Source organism: Bos indicus, chromosome 10 (assembly GCF_029378745.1).
Source record: "Bos indicus isolate NIAB-ARS_2022 breed Sahiwal x Tharparkar chromosome 10, NIAB-ARS_B.indTharparkar_mat_pri_1.0, whole genome shotgun sequence".
NCBI lineage: Eukaryota > Metazoa > Chordata > Mammalia > Artiodactyla > Bovidae > Bos > Bos indicus.
The window spans coordinates 99903327-99923935 of NC_091769.1; the positions used below are offsets into that span (position 1 = coordinate 99903327).

General features: G+C 49.9%; 1 protein-coding gene across 2 annotated transcripts in view; it reads right to left on the reverse strand.

Moving 5' to 3' along the window:
- Positions 1-6054: 6054 nt before the first annotated feature.
- PTPN21 (protein tyrosine phosphatase non-receptor type 21) overlaps positions 6055-20609 on the reverse strand; it is a 78663-nt gene continuing 64108 nt past the window's right edge. The window contains exons 13-19 of one of the 2 annotated variants that reach the window (XM_070797968.1): positions 19066-20369; positions 13516-13653; positions 12167-12388; positions 9857-9985; positions 9304-9538; positions 8753-8913; positions 6055-8526 (exon numbers count right to left, since the gene is read on the reverse strand). In XM_070797968.1, coding sequence (XP_070654069.1) covers positions 8398-8526; positions 8753-8913; positions 9304-9538; positions 9857-9985; positions 12167-12388; positions 13516-13653; positions 19066-20369 — 2318 coding nt within the window. In that variant the 3' untranslated portion in view covers positions 6055-8397. The remainder of the gene's footprint in view (positions 8527-8752; positions 8914-9303; positions 9539-9856; positions 9986-12166; positions 12389-13515; positions 13654-19065; positions 20370-20609) is intronic. The other variant, XM_070797969.1, reaches the window with a different exon arrangement.

The following is a 20609-nucleotide window of genomic DNA, read 5'->3' on the forward strand; positions in this document are numbered from 1 at the left end:
ATATACTGTAAGTCAAGTATACCTCAAGTTTTTAAAAAATGGAAACAATTTTTTTAAAGGTGAGTTGTCCATTGTTTTTCCTGTGAAGAATATTATTTTATAAGTTTTCTGTTGCTGCTGTAACAAGTTCCACCGATGCAATGGCTTAAAATAAAACCTCCCAACTTACAGTTCTGGAAGCAGAAGTCATAAAGCCAAGGTGTTGGCCAGGGCTGCGTTCTGCTTGGAGGCTCTGGGGATGTGTTTTTCGCCTTTTCCAGTTTTCAGCGGCTGCCTGCATCCGTTCACCTGTGGCCCGTGCCTCCATCGTCAAGGCCAGCAGCGTGGCATCCTCAAATCTCTCTCCTCTGCTTCTCTCATCACGCCTCTGCTCACTGTGACCCTCCCGCCTCCCTCTGAGAAAGACCCCGTGGTTCCTCTGGGCCCACCTGGATAATCCCGGACAATCTCATCTCAAAAACCTTGATGTAATCGCATTTGCAGAGTCCCTTTTGCCATGTAAAACATCCATAACTTCAGGGGACTAGATCACGGATATCTTTGGGGGCCCATCAGTAGACCATGATTGTAAATATCATTAACCTAATAAAAATGGTCTAAATAAAGACATAGTCAACCTATTGACTGTAGCTTGGCTATGTCATGAATCCCAAGTTGTGGTCTATATTGAACATTTATGACTTTTTCATACTGTTTCTGATTCAGAATTTTTAGACATGGGATATACTTCCAGAATCTGGATTTCAACACATTTTCAATGTTGCTGTTGCTGATCCAAAAACAAGCCCGTTAATAAGTGAAGTGGACATTCAGCTAATGACACATCGCACTACCTTGTCAATCCTAATGGGAATCAGCCCTGAATGTTCACTGGAAGGGCTGACGCTGAAGCTGAGGCTCCAGTGCTTTAGCCACCTGATGTGAAGAGCTGACTCATTGGAAAAGACCCTGATGCTGGGAGGGATTGGGGGCAGGAGGAGAAAGAGACGACAGAGGATGAGATGGCTGGATGGCATCGCCCACTCGATGGACGTGAGTTTGAGTGAACTCTGGGAGTTGGTGATGGACAGGGAGCCTGGCGTGCTGCGATTCATGGGGTCACAAAGAGTCGGACACGACTGAGCAACTGAACAACAAAATAAGTTAAGTGGACACTCAACTAACAACAAGTTGCACTACAGGCATGATTGTGTGAGGAGCTCTGCCAACCTGCAGGGAAGTACATAAATATTTATTCTTCAAATATATTAATTGTTCCACGAATGTGCTGATTAACAAAGTTGGCTATTTTGACGAGGCATTCTAACTCATAAGTGATTGATGATGGTGGAAATGTGTGATGCCTGTAAACGACTAAAAGAAACATCTATTGTCTGGCACATAATTTAAAATAACCCATTGGAGAACTGGGACTAATTACATACCTTTTGCAATAAGAACTAAAATGAAAAAAAAATAGACAAAACAGCTGTAATTGTACTATTCACACACAAATAATATCTTGCTGCAATATTTATTTTATGGCAAAAAATAGACTATAATATATTCACTTCACATATATCACATTCATTCAAACTCTTTTGCCTATTAAATGTACACACTTTTACAAACCAATGGCAGCTCAGATTTAAGCTCTTCTGATTATACATTATATACTGTTTTTACATTGTTGATCACCAGACAGTACCACATAAAATTGCTTTTTAAACTAGAAAATACGCAACAACTACATATACCATGTGATTTTGAAAAGGCAGAATTCCCAATGCATTGCTTGAATTATAGGGAACTTTCTGAGAAAATGTATTTCATAAAAATTGTCTCTAAATATTTAAGTTTCTGCGGACATTTGAGTCATATTAACAGCAGCTGGAATTTTTAAATACATTATTATCCAGATATTCATTTTTAAACTATGCTTTGCTTAATTTGCTATGGGTGGGGTTTGGACTGCTTCAGTTTGTAACAAAGAAATATACAACAACATCCTGTCTCGTTGCAGCAATCTTCACCTGAACCAAGTAGAACTGTTGGAACATCCCCCTCGAGCACAGCCGAGGGAGACACTGACGTGGCTTCACAGGAAAACATTTAATGTCCGCGTGATAAAACCTGTTTTATATTTTAATGTAAAAAATTACTTGAGAATACAGTAAAAAGCAGCAAATATATTCTAAAGGCCCAGTGCCAACCTTCGGAGTAAGGTTTAACTGTTCAAGTTTTTTAAGGCTTAATACTTTAAAAAATATTTTTATTTTCTCCCCTCATTTTCAATGTGTTTAGAAATTGAATACACTGATAACTGTGTAATAGCTCAATTCTACAATAAGAAATTAAGCTGCTTACTTTTAATACAGAATTGAAAAAAAATCTAATATGGAGAGCCTAAACGCACACTAACAGAAAAATCTTCAAAAACGTTAAGAATCATCTCTGTACAACTACTTCTACTTCTCTATTGAGCCACAAAACCAAACTATGCAAATAAAACCCACCAAAGCACTACTAATCTACAAGTTTCACAAGTTATAGCATTTTTTTCCTTGTTTTTTCTTTCACCTTTTTGTTTTGTGGGCTTAAGATTTTGGTTTCTTTTTAATATCGTTTTTATTAAGCCTGTTCTGAAAATGTTCGTCACCTGTAGAGAACATTTACTTTTTTTCAGGCATTTGTTAGGCTAACAGCACAGTGCGTGCGTGTCCAGTGGTGTCCGATTCTCGCAACCACAGGGACTGCAGCCCGCCAGGCTCCTCTGTCCATGGGATTCTCCAGGCAAGAATCCTGGAGTGGGTTGCCATTTCCTTCTCCAGGGAATCCTTCCGAACCCAGGGATGGAACCTGCTCTTTTTCGAATCTCCTGCATTGACAGATGGATTCCACTACCTGGGATTCCTAGACTGGGAAGACTGAACTTAGATTCCAGTCTGGTCCAGACTGAGCCAGTATGGTAATTATTCCAGTAAAAGTACAAGCCCATTAGATCCCTTCAGGACAGTTAACTCTAAGATTAAATCCCTTGTCAATAAATATTTCTCATTCAATGGCCCATTAATTTCATGTGATTTCTAATAAATTTCTAGAAAAAGATGTTTGGAGACTCTCGTAGCATCTATGACAGAGCAGTTGGACCTGTGATATTTGCAACTCTTATGAAAGATGAGTGACCTCGTTTATTTGTTCAGTTCTCCTCAGCTGATAAAGGAGCGTATGGAGATGGAAGGCCATCACCATTACATCAGTCTACCCCAAAACGTGAGGGCCAACAGACACACGTCCGGGATAACCCAGATAATCCAACCGTCTGAACTTCCCTGGTCGGTAAAGACCTGCTCCTGAGAATGAATACATCTTTTCTTCACTAAGCTTTCAGAGCTTGAATTTAAAATACACATGAGCACTCAAAATGTTGGTGGTGACAACCGAAATAAAGGACTGGGCTTTATATAGTTTTAAAACCCCTACCAGTCAGTTTAAAATTGCAGATTCATTACACTGGCATCATGAACAGCTATAGCCAGTGTGGGGGCACAATAGATTCAAAGCCAAGGCATCTTTGAGATTTTTAAATGGTCCTTTTATACGACACACCACAAAGTCATGTTTAATGGACAGAATCATGTTCAAAAGATCCACCTAGTAAGTAATTTTTGAAACCTTCCCAACAGCACGTTAGCCACACTGTTAGGTCCATGCACATGCTTGTGTGCTAAGTTGCTTCAGTCATTTCTGACTCTGCGACCCCACGGACTGTGGCCCACCAGGATCTCTGTTCATGGGATTCTCCAGGCAAGAACACTGGACTGGGTTGCCATGTCCTAATCCAGCGGACCTTCTCAAGCCAGGGATCGAACCTGCATCTCTTATGTCTACAGGTAGTCCAATTATTCCCTTGTCACTCATTTGTATTTATTTGTGTTATTAAAAGCATAATTTAAAATAAGTATATGGTTACTCATTGGAAAGGACCCTGATGCTGGGAAAGACTGAAGGCGGGAGCAGAAGAGGACGACAGAGGATGAGATGGTTGGATGGCATCACCGACTCGATGGACTGGAGTTTGGTGGACTCCGGGAGTTGGTGGTGGACAGGGAGGCCTGGTGTGCTGCAGTCCATGGGGTCGCAGAGTCAGACACGACTAAGCAACTGAACAATAGCAACATACGCTTACTATCTCTTTGTGAGCCCAGCAACATATTGGATAAAGTTCAGATTTACTCCAGTTTTTAGAAAATGAGTATTTTACATATTTCTAGAAATACGCCACCAACCAGGCCCACTTCACACACGTGTGACCTAGAGACACTCCAGCTGTGGGGACACTCGCCGTGGGACTCCCGTGTCCTCAGCTGGGGGCCGCGGACCTCCCGCCACCTCCCTGGCCCAGGACCAGGGTCCCCTCCTCCTCCAGGCCAGGACCACCCAAAGGCAGACACGCAGCAGAAGCAGACAAAGCAGGGACGTGCTGCCAGCTCACCCGCCTCCGCCCAGCGCCCTCACGGGGTTCTCGGCACCCCGCTCACCCACCCCTGTCCCTGACCTTCACACGCCACTCGAGTTTCTCAGACAAACGATGGGACACTCGTGACGTGGAACTCCCTCACGACACACTCATCAATCTGACTTCAGTCGCGTGCTGAGGCCCAGGCCCCACTGCCGGGCAAACCAGAACTGGTCCTGTGCTCTGGCCTGCAGGGTGCAGCGGGGAGGAGGTTGCCCTGCGTGAGTACTGATGATGAGGGTGTGACTACCTTTTCAGACCCCTGTAGTTTCTACAAGCTTTGGGAGAACAAACCAGAGTTAGGGCGCACCTACAGTAATATTTCCCTTTGTAGACAATACTGTCAATACTTTCACATACATCGGAACTTTTAGAGCATAATTTTTATTTGGGAACTACCTGTACTATGCCAGTTTAACCACCCAAGGACCCTTTCAATTATTTTCTAAAATCCTCTGTCCACACACCCTAACACATGAAAACCTTAAACCACCAAACTTTCTGATTTTTTTTTTTAATTATAGATATTTAGGGTAAATGAAGCTCTTATTGCAGGACTTTGAAAAACTCATGTTCTTTCAAGAATTGTTTTCCCAAATTCCTAATGGACCTAGCCCTCTTTTTGAAGTGTCTGTCCCTCAGTTAAAAAAAAAGGGTCCCCTCTAATTTAGACCATTTAAAAAAACTTTAAACTGGAAAGAGATAGTTTAGCTTCTTCTACCTGAAATGCTGATATAAAGCAAATTCCCTAAATGTCTATCCAAAAGAATTCCCTTTAAAAGTGTGATTTTTTAAATGATTTACAATAAACTGTAGTTCTTTATATTTTAATAAGACCACTGGAGTGGGTTCGACCCTGGGTCTCCTGCATTGCAGGCAGATTCTTTACCATCTGAGCCACCAAGGAAGCCCAATATAGTTTTATATTACATGTAGTGAGAACATTTATATTCCCTTAATATTGTGAACAGTAAGTTACCGACCCACTTGAAAGGACTATTGTCTTTTCCCGACGAAGCAGCAGAAAGGCTGCCCGTGCCGTGCTGCCGTCAGCCCATCCTCACTCCTCCTTGGGGCTTCGGTCCTGGCCTTGGTCTTCCCGGGAGCTTCAGGGCAAGCACAGCTGCTGTCTCAATCCTGCCAACATGGTTTGAAGGCTACATTCTAGGGTTTTCTGAATGTTTCACAATGGATGTTCCAGAAGAAAATAAGTAATGAAGATTGCAATTCCAAATGAGGTTCTAAAACAAACACTTTCCGTGTTCAAAACTATCCACTAGCGCGTTTCATCTGAAGAGCCCACTGCTCAGGAGAGCTGATGCCAGAGAGGCAGCACTCGTCAGCGGAAACACTGGCTTGTAAGCTACTCTGTGCGAAAATGCACGTTTTGCTAATTTTGATATGAAACTAAGAATATCAACAAACAAACAAAAGACACTAAAATACTGAAGCACTGTGTAAGTTTGGCAGACAGAAAATCCTCAACTCAGACATGCTGAGCCGATGAAACCACGATGTTCTACAGTTTGACCTTGAAAATCATATTACTCCAGAAGTCCAGAAATGTAGATTTATTTTTATTCAGAAATACTTTCATATTCTCTAACTGTTCATCGAAAGTTTAAAAATTCAAAAGGGACACAAAAAAATTACATGGGTCTTAGAAGCTATGTCAAACATGCGAGTTTTAAGAGTGACATTTTATGCAGTGTAATTTAGCCCTCATAATTTTCTTAAAATCAAATTATAACAGGAACACAAACATACCATATATTACTCTTTAAAATTTTTGTTTTACAATATGTTCTTGTCAATGGGACACTTCAAAATGTTTAAACCTGATAGAAAAGCATTAAAAAAAAAAAGTACCAATGGAAGAAAAAAGTGTCAGAAACACACCTGTCCATTACCTGGTGTGAAGATGGGAACCACTGCAATAAAAAAACTCTGAATCCATTCTCCTGGGGAGCACGCTCTGAACATCCACACTTGGGTCTATTGTTCTTTAAAATCATTTCAGACTTAAAATCAATTCTTTGTTACCAAGTGAGAAAGAGGCCCACTTTCAATATTCACTTTCATTGATGCCATCTGCATTTCCTCTTAAGCGGCTGGTTTCTGGGACAGAGTCAGGCAGGGACACGATGTTTGAAGGAAACCCAGTCTCCCAGCTAACCACAGACTCAGTGGCGACAACAGTGAGCAGAACCGCTTTAGGAGTGAACCCGGGCATCGGAACCGTCCCTCGGATACTGTTCACTGGGGGAAGTAACCCTGGGTTTGAGGTTTGGGAAGCTTGACGTGTTGGAGAAGCGGCCTCCGGAAGCTAAGAGAGGGCTCCTCAGCTGAACGTGCAGGCAGTCCTCCATCATCTCCTCGGCCCTGAGGGACGAGCCCTTCGAAATCCCCCTGCCCATGGGGAGGGGCCTAAAAGGGGTCTGGGGGGCTCGGAGGAGGGGGAACCCGAGACGCCTGCAGGGGTGAAGCTAGAGGAGTGAGGCGAGGGAACCCCGGGACATCCTGGACACCACGGTCATCTCCCATGGCCCCACAGGTCTGGGCTGTGGTTTGGGAAGAAGAGGTGAGACTATTAACAAACTTTTCCCTTCTTTCAGCCAAAAGAAAACAAAGCCTCTTCACAGCTTCTTTTAATAATAATATAAACCTGATTTGTTTTTTTTTTTAAAAGAAAGAGTTGTAGGTGGAAGAACTTCAAGGAAACAGAGGGAGCTGTTACCCGTGACAGGCCCTGAGTTTCCCGGGGGGTGTCTACGGTGGGGGGGGGTCACCCACTCTTCCCGAACCCCGCTCCGCCCGGCAGCTCAGTCTGAGTGCAGGTGACACTGCGTGCTTTGTAAAGAGCAAGGCAACTTGCATTTACCGTCCTGTGCTTCCTCTGCATGTGATCTCCTCCTACTCATCCTCTGTACTCTTACCCCCGATCCCTTCCAAAACACTTTCAATATGTCTGCTGTTATGTACTGTTTCATCTATAAAGCAACATATATATTAAAAACAGATTTGTTTGCAACCAAAAAAAGTGCTTAAAACCATCTTATGCAACTGTTTTCACTTCATTTTCAACCAAAAAAAAAAAAATCAAACACATTTGGGTTTATGAATAATACTGAAAAAAAAACAGTGAATCTGATTATTCTCATACATGTATTAAAAAAATGTGCCTTTATGCCCCATGTTAACTTACAGTAACTGACTCATTTCCGTACCTTAATGAGTTGAACTCTTGCTTGGAAAATATAGAAAGTACAAATATATAGAAATTTTAGGATTAAAAAATTTTCTGAATATAAAAATGCTTTCTATATTTCAAAAATAACACTTTTGGATTCTTGTTGTAGTTTTGGGTTTGGTAACTTAACTGTTAAGTACCCAAGGGTTTTTTTAAAAAATAACATGGTTTTAAATACAAAGTTTTCCAAGAACCACTCACATCTGTGGATCAGCCCCATGAAAAGTTTAGTTTCTCAACAAGAAAACCCCAAATATTCTCGTCATAAAATAAAATTCCATTATCAAAAACTAGCTTAAGATAGAAAACTATACGCCTTAGTGATTGCCAGAATTGCCCAGCACAGCTTTAGTAAAATAGAGAGAACTGATCGAGAAAATACAATCTCCACATGTGTGCAAGTGCTGCAAGTCAGGCAGGGGCGCCGGGAAGCCGCGGCCTTGCCCTCGGGCACCGTCCGCCCCGGCGCGGCCCCTGCACCTCGGCCGGCCCGGCTCCTCCTGCGGCTCATCCGACGCAGCGCCCCGCGCTCCTCCCGCCACCTACGCCCGACGCGGCACCTGTGAAAGCGAAAGCGCGAGTCGGCCAGCACGTCTCCGTCCTTTCCGAGCTGTGAACGCCTCCGTGACCATCCCGGCGAGCGCGGGGCCTAGATGAGCCGGGAGCTCCTGAGGAACTGGATGAGCACGCGGTACACGAACGTGTACTGGCACAGCGTCTGCACCATCAGCATCCGCTGCCGCCGCAGCATGTCCAGCACCCGCGGGACGTCCAGCGCCTGGCGAGGGAAGTGGGGTGAGGGCGCGGCTCCCCGAGACCCCGGGGCGGGGGCGGTCCTGGGGGCCCTGGCTGCAGGCAGGCAGCCTCTTGGCTACTCGGAGTCTCCCGCAGAGAAGCCCGAGGACGTTTGTGCAGAAAGCCCTGGCAGGCCACGGGGGGCGGGGGTCCCTCTCTGCCCGCCCTGCGCCCGGCCCGCCTCCCCGCGCCCACAGAGGAGCAAGCACCTCGTTGTGCTCCAGGCAGGCGATCATGACCTCCGACAGAATGACGACGCCTGTGCGTCCCACGCCGGCACTGCAGTGGACCAGCAGCGGGGGGTTGGGGCTTTGGGGTTCACTCGCGCTGTTCGTATGGCGTCGAACAGACTGGATCTCTTCGAGGTATGCTGTGAAACACGGATGACACAGACAGACACAATGCGCTGAGGCCGATCAGGCCGACTGAGAAGGCGGCCCCACGCGCAGGGCAGCGGGAGCCGGTGCACCAGCCCAGCTACTGGCCGACAGTGCGGTCTCGGCGAGCCCCTGCCTCTACCGGGGCTCTCGTTTATTCTCACCCGCAAAATGCAAAACTCTTCAGGGACCAGGAACTGCCTGCTGCTGACCAACCAAGTTATACTCTAAAACCTCTGCACTAAGCTTTCCCCTGAACGCTTGCAATTTTCAGTTTATAATAAGCCCAGCCTCGCATGCAACAATACAGAGGCAGGAAAGGAGAGGCTCTGTAGGTCTGCCTCTGTGGCGGCCTTCGCGGCGCCGGGAGCACAGACGCTTACACAGAAAGCCCTTGAGGTCCTCGGGACAGCCGTGCTCGGGCCAGTCGGTGTACTGCAGGTGCCAGATGGTCCGCTCCTGCCCGCTCAGCAGGTGCTTCATCTTCAGGCCCGTGGTGGCGTAGCAGCCGGAGTCCGTGCGGAAGCGGGTGGTGATCTTGAACCGCCCGTAGGTGACGGTGTTGTGCCTCGAGCCGAGGCGTGGCCAGTACCTGAAGCTCTTTTCCCTTCCGCCCTCCTGTCAGAGACAGAGCGCTCAGAACCGCGGCTGGGCCGGCCGAGGACGCCCCTTCCGGGGATCCGTCTCAGAAACGCGCTGGGCCGGCCGAGGACGCCCCTTCACGGGGATCCGTCTCAGAACCGCGGCCCGGGCCGGCCGAGGACGCCCCTTCCGGGGATCCGTCTCAGAACCGCGGCCCGGGCCGGCCGAGGGCGCCCCTTCACCGGGACTCGGACCTGCGCCCCCGCCCCCTTCTCTGAAGTCAGGACGCACAGCGTCACCGTCACTGTCCGTCTGAGGCCGCGAGAAGGTCAAGGAAGAGAAGTGAGTCCTCACCTCCTCCGCCGTCACCATGGCTATAATCGCAATTCCCTGTTCCCACACCATCTGCCAAAAGTCCGGGCAGGTATTTTGCAGTGGTCCCTGAGTGGCAATATAGTCCCATTCAATTCCACTGACAGAGACCTGAAATTAGGGATTTAAAAAAATGAGTATGTGTGTGTATAACACATGCATATACATTTGTTCATGGTAATACTTAAAAAGCGAACTGAACTATTTAGATAAAGACTTTCATCTTATTCTTATTAGTGTAATTTGCATCACTGACACTCCTATAAGCACAAGCATTATGAGTTTATATGTCATCTATATGTGACCTGGGACAATGTCCTTAATCTCTCCAAATCTCAGTTCTCATCTGCACAATAAAAATACTCCCTGCCCTCAATGTTGCTGGGATTACTCAAGTCAGTATACTCAATGCCCTGCACATGACAGGGTCTCGGTAAGTGGCTGTTACTCCTGCCGTTAGTGCTGGTTCTTATAAAAATAACACCAGCATCAGCACACCCCAAAGTTCAAACACAACCTTCCCTCATGAAGCACCATACATACTAGGATCAAGTACAAGCAGTTAAGTCAAAAACCTAAGTCAAGTGTCAAACTTCTGGGGGCGGGGGCGGGGAATCTCTTACTACCTAAGGAGTTCACCTCTGAACTTCTGAGTCAGGATCACCCCATATAATGATACTAAATTTCCACTTAAGATTGAAAACCTCCTTGAAAACATTCTAATAATTATGAGAGCTGTAGTCAGGACATGGGGTTAGATCTCGGCTCCCCCACTACTGAGTGATGGCCGTAACGGCTTCCTGAGTGCCCTGGGTAACCCTGGGACAAAGACCGCAGCCCGAGTCACGCCGCCGCATCCCACGGGCCCCAGGCCCCACAGCAAACAAGGACCAGGGGGAGGGCTGGGGGCAGGAGGGGCGACGCCCTTCCTGACTCGGAGGTCAGCACAGCGGCCCACACGGCGCGCTACGGGGTGATCTGCGAATTCCTCCTGCTGTTGCTGAAGATCTCGAAATACCACCACAGAGCCTCAGCATTCAACTCTCACCCATCCAGTCACAGGAGACAGGATACGCTATTCCAAAGAAATGCTCCGTTTTTAAATATGTCACCCCAGTCACGTCCGACTCCGCACAACCCCATGGACTGCAGCCCTCGAGGCTCCTCGTCCATGGGATTCCCCAGGCAAGGATACTGGAGTGGGGGGCCGTGCCCACCTCCAGGGGATCTTTTCAACCCAGGGATGGAACCCAGGCCTCTTATGGCCCCTGCATTGGCGCGTGGGTTCTTTACCACTAGCGCCGCCTACAGAACAAAGCTTGCCCGTGGAACTCTGCTCAGAGCTATGTGGCCGCCTGCAGGGAAGGGGTTTGGGGGAGAATGGTTGCCTGTGTATGTCTGGCTGAGTCGCCTCACTGAGCCCCTGAAACTATCCCAGCGTGGCTAATCGGCTACACCTCAATACAAAATAAAAAGCTTTTTAGAAATAAAAAGCTTATGCACAGATTCCCAAAGCCTGTCAAGGGCAGACTGCTGGGTCTCCGGGAAGTCTCACTGCGAAATGGCTCTCATCCAATGTCACCTGCAAGCTGAATAAAATGTGGGAAAGAAGAGAGATAACACCTGATCGTGGACACCTTCTCATTCACTCACTAGAAGGAAACATCTTCTGTCCAGAGTAAGGAACTGACTGTGCAGCCAGTGTGAACAGAGGCTGCGGGGACGGAGAAGACAGAGCCTCTGGCTGTTCTCACCATCCTCGTATGGACCATCCCTTTTTTCACTTTATCGGGCGTAACGCTACCTCAGGTACATGGCATTACCCTGCTTCGGGGCCGGGGCGGCGTGGGGAGCAGCACCACTCGCCCACAGAACAAAACGGTGTTTGAAAAGCAAAGAGTGGGCAAGGAGCGCAGACAGCTCCAGTGTGAGGCACGGCATTGGTGACACCATCCGACACACATGTGTGTCACATCAAAATGCATGGAGGTGCACGACAAGGAAAAAGGAGCCATTCAGCTGCTCCTGAGAGAACCTGTGAGCTAGAGAGAGGGCTTCAGATTCAGAAGCACCAAGGGCTCCAGGCAGACACATGAGCGGCCCTGAAGTCCTGGGGACGATGCTGGGGGCAGAGGGACCAAACACCGTCCCCCCAGGGGTACGGATTTCCCAGCCTGCAAAACAGTGTCAAAATGGTTCAAAACAAGGGTGTTTTTTGAAAACAAGTCTCGCCACTCTTGTGTTAATGATTTAACTGAGGACTCTGCCCCACCATCCTAACACTCCCCTCACCTTGATGTGGGAGGCGTTGATATAGCCGGTGTTGTTCTCCTTGGTCGGGACCAGCTCCACCCTGGCGTCGTCGTAGGGAAGCACGTCCTGGAACCGATTTCTTTCTGCGTTTTCAGGGAGGCGTGCTGTTGAGCACTCGCCATCAACTAGCCGTTTTTTAAGAATTCTTTCGTATTCTGTGAATACCATTCCCTGTTCTAACCGCTGTTCCAGAATTTTACACTGGAAAACACAGAGCGAGAAATAATATGACTGCAGTCCCATGCCACACACAGCGGCATCTTGACTGCACGTCTGAAAACTCGCCTTCTGCCTCAAGTCTAGTGTTACCCAATACTGAAAATTCTAGATGAAACCAAAGTTAAATTTAACAAGTCATTACACAGAAAGGACAAATGAAATAATCTTCTTGGTGAGAAATAGAATGCAAAGTTCTGTTTAAACTTGTTCTAGAATAATTCACTGAATTCGTTTTCTCTAAATCTACAGTCAATTACTTGACCCCCTTAGGAAGTTTGGGACTGCCTTGTATACACTGCTATAATTACAATGGATAATCGACAAGGACCTGCCGCATAGCACGGGGAGCTCTGCTCGATGTCAGGTGGCAGCCTGGATGGGACAGGGGTTTGGGGAAGAATGGACACATGTACGTGGATGGCTGAGTCCCTGTGCTGTCCACCTGAAAAGATCACAACATTGTTAACTGGCTATACTTCAATATAAAAAAAATTTTTTTAATTACCTGACCCCCTAAGAACAGAACGTTCTCCTGGAGAACAGTAAATCCTAGAGTAGGATAATGAATTCCAACTTCTATGAACAAGGGCTCCCACTTGGTAATATGACACATAAAACACTAACAATAGTCCATGTTGGAAATTATCTCCAGGATCCAGGTGTAAGCAAAGTAATTTTTGCTAGCATAATTCATGCCTGCCTAATTTTGACAGAACAGAACCTCACAGCAAATACGTCTCAGTCACAAAGAAAGTTTTGAGAAACTCGGTAGCTGTTCACTGTTAAAAGCCTTCGATGTCAGGACAGCGGTCCTTGTCTTTCTCTCCTGTGAGTGCTCACACGCAATTGCTGGTTTTCTCTCCCTTTACAGCCACAAGAAGGTAAAGAACGACAGCCAAAAGCCAACAGACAAAAATCAACGTTTAGCCCGAAATTATCTATTGAGGCATTAGCTGTAAGCTTGCCCCAGTTCTGCAGTCCAGATTACAAAGTTGTTAACACTGCTTTATGATTATCAAATGGCTTAGAAAATCCAGCAGATCCTCAGGAAGGCAGCTCTGCAGCCTCGGCCGTCCCCGAGAAGGCGGGGGGCCAGGTCCCGTACGTACCCGCTCATCGTTAGTGGCTCTGGCCGGCACGTCCTTCTCCTCATCGGGCAGCGGCAGTCGAGACAGGGAGAGTCCATTTAGAGCAGCCAATTTGAGAGGACCGATTTTTTTTGCATCTCCTCGGCTCTTTTTCATTCCCTACAAAAATAGTTATAGGTGTATATATCAAACATACACACATACAATCCCTTTGAGAGGAGACTTCAGTGGACTGAAGACGAAACAAACAGAGGGAGGGAGGTTCTCCTAAATCAACAACCGCAGGAGAGATGACGCTCCTACACACACACAAACACACACACACTCGTTTCACAAATATGAGGAGGAAGACATTCCATTCAAGGCCAAAGCCCTGTTAAGTCTTCCAGATAGAAGGTTTTGAAATGCAGCTGGTTTCAGGGCTCTGTTGTAATGGAAGGTGAGGTTCCGAGCAGACAGCATTCCTTCACAGGACTCACTGGACTCCTGAATGTCAAACTGTGACACGCATGAAAATCAGCTGTAGTCCACGATAAGGGTTTAAATGTAGTGGCCTGACTGCAGTGAGCTTTCATACATCGAACAAACTAACAAACAAAAATGGTTTCGTTTTTAGTGTTTTCTGTGGTGGCTCTACTGTCTTCTACATTCTGCGGCAGACTTGTGTGACAGGGATGAGACTACCACACTTCTGGTAAACGCCGCATTTTCAAGTGAAGAAAACAGCAGGGCTGAAATCTCCATCATTACACCAGGAGAGGGTATGAGAGAGGGCAACCGTGGAATTCTGTCTGCTGAAAACTGGTGTTTCTTCAAGCCAGCAATTTTGCTCTCGAAGGCAAACAAGCCCAAGAATGCCAAATCCTCTTTAATAGCCTATACTGACAGGGTAACAGGCAGGAAGGCCAGGGGTCTCCAAATGGAGGAAATAGCCTGCAAATGTCAGACATTTTTCTCTCTCTTAAGCGGCAGGAGGAAACAAACTAGCAATATTTTTTCCTTCTCTATACAAATTTAAAGGGAGGTTCCTCTTAAAATACTGTGTTGCCATAATGACACCTGGTTTCGCCTGAAGTTAGCTATTCTCGAGCCTAGAGATAACCAATGCCTTTTTCTTATGGAAATGTTTGTCTTAAGCTATGCTAATGTGCTATGCCTTTACCCCAAACTCTGTCTCCAAGTCGGTTCCACCTCTTGGCCCAGAACCTACTTGACAAACCAGTATGTTATACTCAGATATTGTTCCCCTAATCTATGTAAATGAAACTATTTGTATGGTGGTCTGCCCTTCTTCAAGATTCATGTTAATCATTTTATGGCCCAGGATAAACCATTTGGCGCCAAGATTATCCCAAAATGCATCTTATGGGTGAGGGGCCTGGTGCCATTCTGAATTTTAAGACATTCCTTTCTTTCATTAACAGACTAACATCCAGCTGAAGACTAGCAGGGGGGTACTCTTTCTGCCCCCTTCTGATGCCTATGTCAGAAGCTTTCTCTATCTCCTTTATACTTTAATAAAACTTTATTACACAAAAGCTCTGAGCGATCAAGCCTCGTCTCTGGCCCCGGATTGAATTCTTCTCCTCCGGGAGCCAAGGATGCCGGTGTATTTGCGTGATTCAACAACAACCTCTCAATACCTCCTGGGAAGCCAGGGGATATAATCGTAATGACAGCAGCCCTACTCTGACAGCAACGGTTTCCTCAGTTCTGTCTCATAAATGAGATCGCCTTTGCCCCAGCTCTGTCAGCCTTGGAGGGAGACCGAGAGGGAGGCACACAGACCACAAGGTTCCTGCCTGGGTGACGACGTCAGGATTCTCGGCTGTGCAGGAGACGGGTGAGCGGCTGACAGTGAGCAGTCGGGGGCGTGGGGGCCGTTCTGACGGGTGGCGTCTGCCAGGTTCCAGGGGCCAATTCTCCCACCTCGGCTAACGTCAATCTGCCTCACAAGAGCCTGAAAATGGAAAACTCAGCTCCCGACAGCCAGGAGAAGTGGCCCCGGCACTTCTCGGCCTGAAGGACTGAAATGCCCCAGCACCATGCGCTGGGTGATTGGTAAGGCCAGCTCTAAAGCCAGTATTTGAAGAAAGGGGCTCACAGTCAACGCTCACCGCAAACACCCTTCACTTAGCCCTCAGAGGACGTGCTTTTAAGTGTACCGGCCGAATGGTGGCTTCTCGTGTGAGAACCACCACGCGAGACTGAGGGTGAGACAGAAACTCTTCCTGTAAACACACCCGTCCACGTCTGCCGGATAGCAATCAAGTCCCTGCAGGTGGAGACGGGGGAGAACTCCGGAATGTTCCTGCTTATCTGCCATTCATTCCACTGTTTTTAGTACTAAACCCCCAGAACCATAATTCACATTGTATGTTCATTCGCCTGTGGTCACCATTAAAACCACCAAGGCGTCGGGAGTTACTACGGGGGGTCAGAGGGGTAGCAGGGGGCTGGACTCCAGTTCTTGGGAAGTCAGTCAGTTAAACGTATGATGCAACCTCACAGTAATACGTTAAACTTGACCAAGCACTTTCTATGAACCAGCACCTCACTTTTTTTCCTCCAACAACTCTCTGGGGTTGTCTCAGTTACAAATGAAAAACAAGAGTCAGAGAGATTAAGTTCTTGGCCCAAGAGGTCTCACCAGCTAGCTGGCTCCTTGTATACGGTAAACAGGGTCAAAACAATAGAAACCCTGCATTCAAGTCAGTCGGGCTGCATGACAGAATTCAGAAAACACTTTCGGAGCCGAAGCTTCAGTGGGACCTGACGCCACACCACAGAAGACAGAGGAGGGGTGCCCGTCCCGGGTCTCGGATGGAGGAGCCGAGGGGCTGGGTGTGAAGGGCCTGGCCCCCTGGGAGAGAACCAGCGAACGGCAAGGTCCGGACTCACAGCCGAGTCTTCCACTCTTAGGTCCTGTACCTATTCCCAGGCCACGGCTGCCATTCCCGTTCTTCAAGTAAGAACGTCCTTTTTTGAAAAGACCGGGGCGGGGGGTTGGGGGAGGCTTCCCTGGTGGTTCAGTGGTCGGGAGTCTGTCGGCCGATGCAGGGGACGCAGGTTCGATCCCTGGTCTGGGAGGATTCCACCTGCCGCAGGGCACTTAAGTGCATGGGCCGCAAGCGAGGGGAGCAAACGCAGGACCCAGTCACACGGTCGGCACCGGGGCCTCCCAGCCAAGGAGCGAACGCAGGACCCAGTCACACGGTTGGCACCGGGGGCTCCCAGCCAAGGAGCGAACGCAGGACCCAGTCACACGGTCGGCACCGGGGCCTCCCAGCCAAGGAGGGGGCGTGCGTACCTTTGGGGAACCCAAATCAAGGTCCTCAGATTCAGCAGAACTCCCTGGGCCTGTTCAAAAACCACCGGGACAACAGGCTTGAATACTGGGCTCTACTCATCTGGGGCCAGACTCAGGCCCTGCGTTAAGACTAGGCACAGTTCTTGATGTAATCAGCGAAGAGTGTCAACTACGAGAGGGCCGGACCAGCTGGCGAGGACTCAGTTATTTCACCCCGCAGACACATCCACACCCTGTCCCGCCCCGAATCACCAACGCTGGGCCATCCTCTCCGCTTCAGCCAACCTGAGACAATGGCCTTTACTGTTAGGCAGTTGAGTAAGGATGTACTCCCAGGAAAAATTAAAAATCAATTTAGAGGAGAATCCACCTGCCAAGGCAGGAAACATGGGGGGTTCAGCCCCTGGTCCAGGAAGATCCCACGTGCCTCGAAACAACTAAGCTGCCGTGTCTGAGCCTGGGCCACGGCCACTGAAGCCCGCACACCCAGAGCCCCGAGGAGCCCCTGCGGTGAGCAGCCTGCCCGCCACTACAGAGCGGCTCCTGCCAGCCGCCCCTGGAGAAAGTCCATGCGCAGTAACAGAGATCCCGCACAGCCAAAAGTGAAGTAACTGATTTTTCAAGACAAACTTACAGTTCAAAACCATTCAGAGAAAATATATTTAAATCCACAGTACTAACTGTTAGTCATTCGAGTCTGTGTACACTCGTGCACTTCATAACCACTGCAGTACTGTGCTAATTGTCCTCCTGCCCGTGAAGATGTTTGTGACATCTCAGAGGATCTAATAATACGCTAGGCCAGGACCACAAGTTCGATGGGCCCTCAGGTCTGAGCATGCTGACTGGCAGAAATTGGAGGCAGAGGCCCCAGCTGCCAGGACACAGGGGCACCTGGGAGACGGAGACCTGAGCAGAGCGGAGCCTGAGCCAGGCAGCCAGATGACCCAGAGTGGACACGCGGACACGAAAATGGCACCAATGCCTGGGCAACGCTGAGGGCCTCACAGTGAAAAGGTTTCAGTGGGAAGACAGAGAACAGCAAGGCTGAGACAAGCAATTGTTACTTAATAAAAAAGGTGTGTGTGTGTGTGTTAGTTGCTCAGCTGTGTCCAACTCTGCGACCCTGTGGACTGTAGCCTGCAAGGCTCCTCAGTCCATGGGATTCTCCAGGCTAGAATACTGGAGTGGGTTGCCATGTCCTTTTCCAGGAGATCTTCCCGACCCAGGGATCGAACCCGGGTCTGTACACAATATTTTAAAATATACAATACAACCTCTATGCAGAACAGTGTAGAAGAGAGGAGAACCAGCTACAGAGACAAACATGGGTTTAAAATCCGGTCCCTCACTAGCTGTGTGACCTTGGGAAAGTTACTCAGCATCGCAGAGTCCACTTTCTCATCTGTAGAGACAATAGGCCTGTTGTAAGTAAGCTGGACACAGTGAAGCAGCCTGCTCCACCCCCGGGAATGCTCTGGGAATGGCCTTCACCAGCTAGAGATGATGTTATGCTGTTTCCTAGTTTGCCTCAAGTAGATAACAAACTGCTTAAACCAGCGTGCTTTATCACACCGAGTATGAAGGAGCTGCATTTTTCTACCAGGGGCCTTCCTTGGGCTCTCAGCTGACTCAGTCTCTCTTTTAAAGACATCTGGGGTGCTCGGGTTTTTGGTCTCAGTGAAGCAGCCCAAAATCACCCTCCAGTCCCCAGAGGTCACAGCACAGCAGTTTAAGCCGCACCCACACAGACAGGGACACGCAGAACCCACTAAGGACACCTCAGGGGAGCCTCGCTGACCCCACAGGAGCCCACTGAGCTGCAGGCTGTTTTTACCGGTGGCTCCCAAGGCAGTCTTGGCCCAAGTCCTGAAATCCTCACTCCTCTCCCCTGGCACCACCTTCTGGAGACGCCCATCCACTGCTCCTATCCTACTCCACAGAGCCCCCTACGTTCACCTTTCCCTGGGTCTAAGCCTTATCTCTAGCAATGTCACCAAGATTCTAGTCAATCCCCATCATTTCCAAAGATAACCAAACTCAAGAGTGTTCCAAAATAAAGCCAAAATAGAGTAAAATGTGTGTGTCTACTGGGCTACGGGGCTATTTGAAAGGAGTTCAAAACAAAAAGCTTTAAGAACTCGCGGAAGTCAAAGACAAGACGGACAAAGGGCAGACGGTGCAGAGAAGGGCAGGTTTGCAGGGGGCACCACGCTGTGGGGTGAGGCCCCCGCGCCCACCCCGCACGGCCCACGGCTCACCCCCAGAGGCGGAAGCCCTTCCACTGCATTCTTCTTCGCGGAGAGGAGATCGGACGCTGGCCTCTTCTGCAGGGAGTCCCTCCGGGCGCGGTACCTCCCCGACGTGGTAAGGTCCGACTCGGACGCCGATGGCGACAAGAGCCCGTCCCGCCGGGGCCGCGGGCCCTCCCCAGGCGCGGCGCCTGGGGCCTGGGGCTCCAGGATGTGCAGGGGCCCAGGGGCCAGGGGCGCGGCGTGGGGGGCGTCTGGGGGGCGGCCGCCCCGGGAGCCGAGTGGCGGCGCGGGCCCCTCCTCGGGGTCCTCGTCCTCATCCTCATCGCTGCTGTGGATCAGCACGGTGGCGTCCGACAGGGACTTCCCATGCCCACCTCGCAGGCTGCCCCGCAGCCCGGCGGCGCAGTCCTCCGCCCGCAGCGCCCGCTCCCCCGCCGCCAGGGCCGGTGCAGCCCTCTCCTGCAGCCGCAGGCCCTCGAGGCCGTGCGCCAGGCCGGCCAGCTCGACGCTGTTGCGCTTCTGCAGCCGCGCGCGCCGGGCAGCCGTCAGCGGCTCGCTCACCTCCTGCAGCGAGTGCGCCACCGGCGAGCTGTCCTCCTGGAAGGTCTGCACCGAGTGGTGCACGCGGCGCGTGATGAGGTCGGGGTTGCTGCTGCTGATGGGCGGCTGGCGGGACAGGTCCGGGGTGCTGTTGGCCGGCCGCGGGTGCGGGTAGGGGGGCGGCGGGCGGTACACCTGCGTCCTCAGGATGCTGGGCGCCGGGCAGTCGCGCGCCTGCAGCTGCGCGTTGGTCAGCTCGGGCACGCTCACGGCACCCAACCCCGGGCGCCGCCCCGCCGCTGAGGCATAGGGGTAGGGGGCCGGGCTGTGGAAGCTGTGGCTAAGGCTGAAGGCGCAGGGGGCCATGGGTGGAGATCCCGGGCGCGCGTGCTCGCGGATCTCGGGCTGGCTGTACACCAGGCTGAGGTTCCGCAGAGAGCGGCTCTGCCGCTCGGCCGGCGCCAGGCCGCGCTGCAGCTGCTTCATGACTGTCTCGTAGTCCGGGGTCGGGCGGTAGGACGGCGGGATCAGGGCGCTGTGCCGGTGCGAGGGCACGTAGTCGGGCCTCAGGACGTCGCTGCCCGTGATGCTGGGGTTCGAGGACCCGGGCGAGGGCTGCAGGTAGGGCTGCGGGCTATTCAAGGAGCTGGTGCTGTGCGCGCTGTACACGCTGCCGTTGCGGACGCGCCCGCCGAGCTCCACCTGCGCGCGATCCAGGCTGGTCTGAGAGTGACCGTAGAAGCCGTTCTGGTTGGTCACGAAGAGGTTATCTGGGGGCGGGCGGGGCAAGACAGCGTGCATTTTATAATGAGGCTTTTTTCTGAATGTACTGAACTGAACCAATTACTCAAGACAAACACTGAGACGGCCCGAATGCTGATGACGTTTATGAAACTCCAGGCTGAAGGGACCCGGCGGCTCTACTCACACCGCCGGACCCTGGACGCGCGGTTTCTGGGCGCCTCGCCTCCTCACCTCCAGAATGGGGTGGTTCTGCCTGCTCCAAGAGT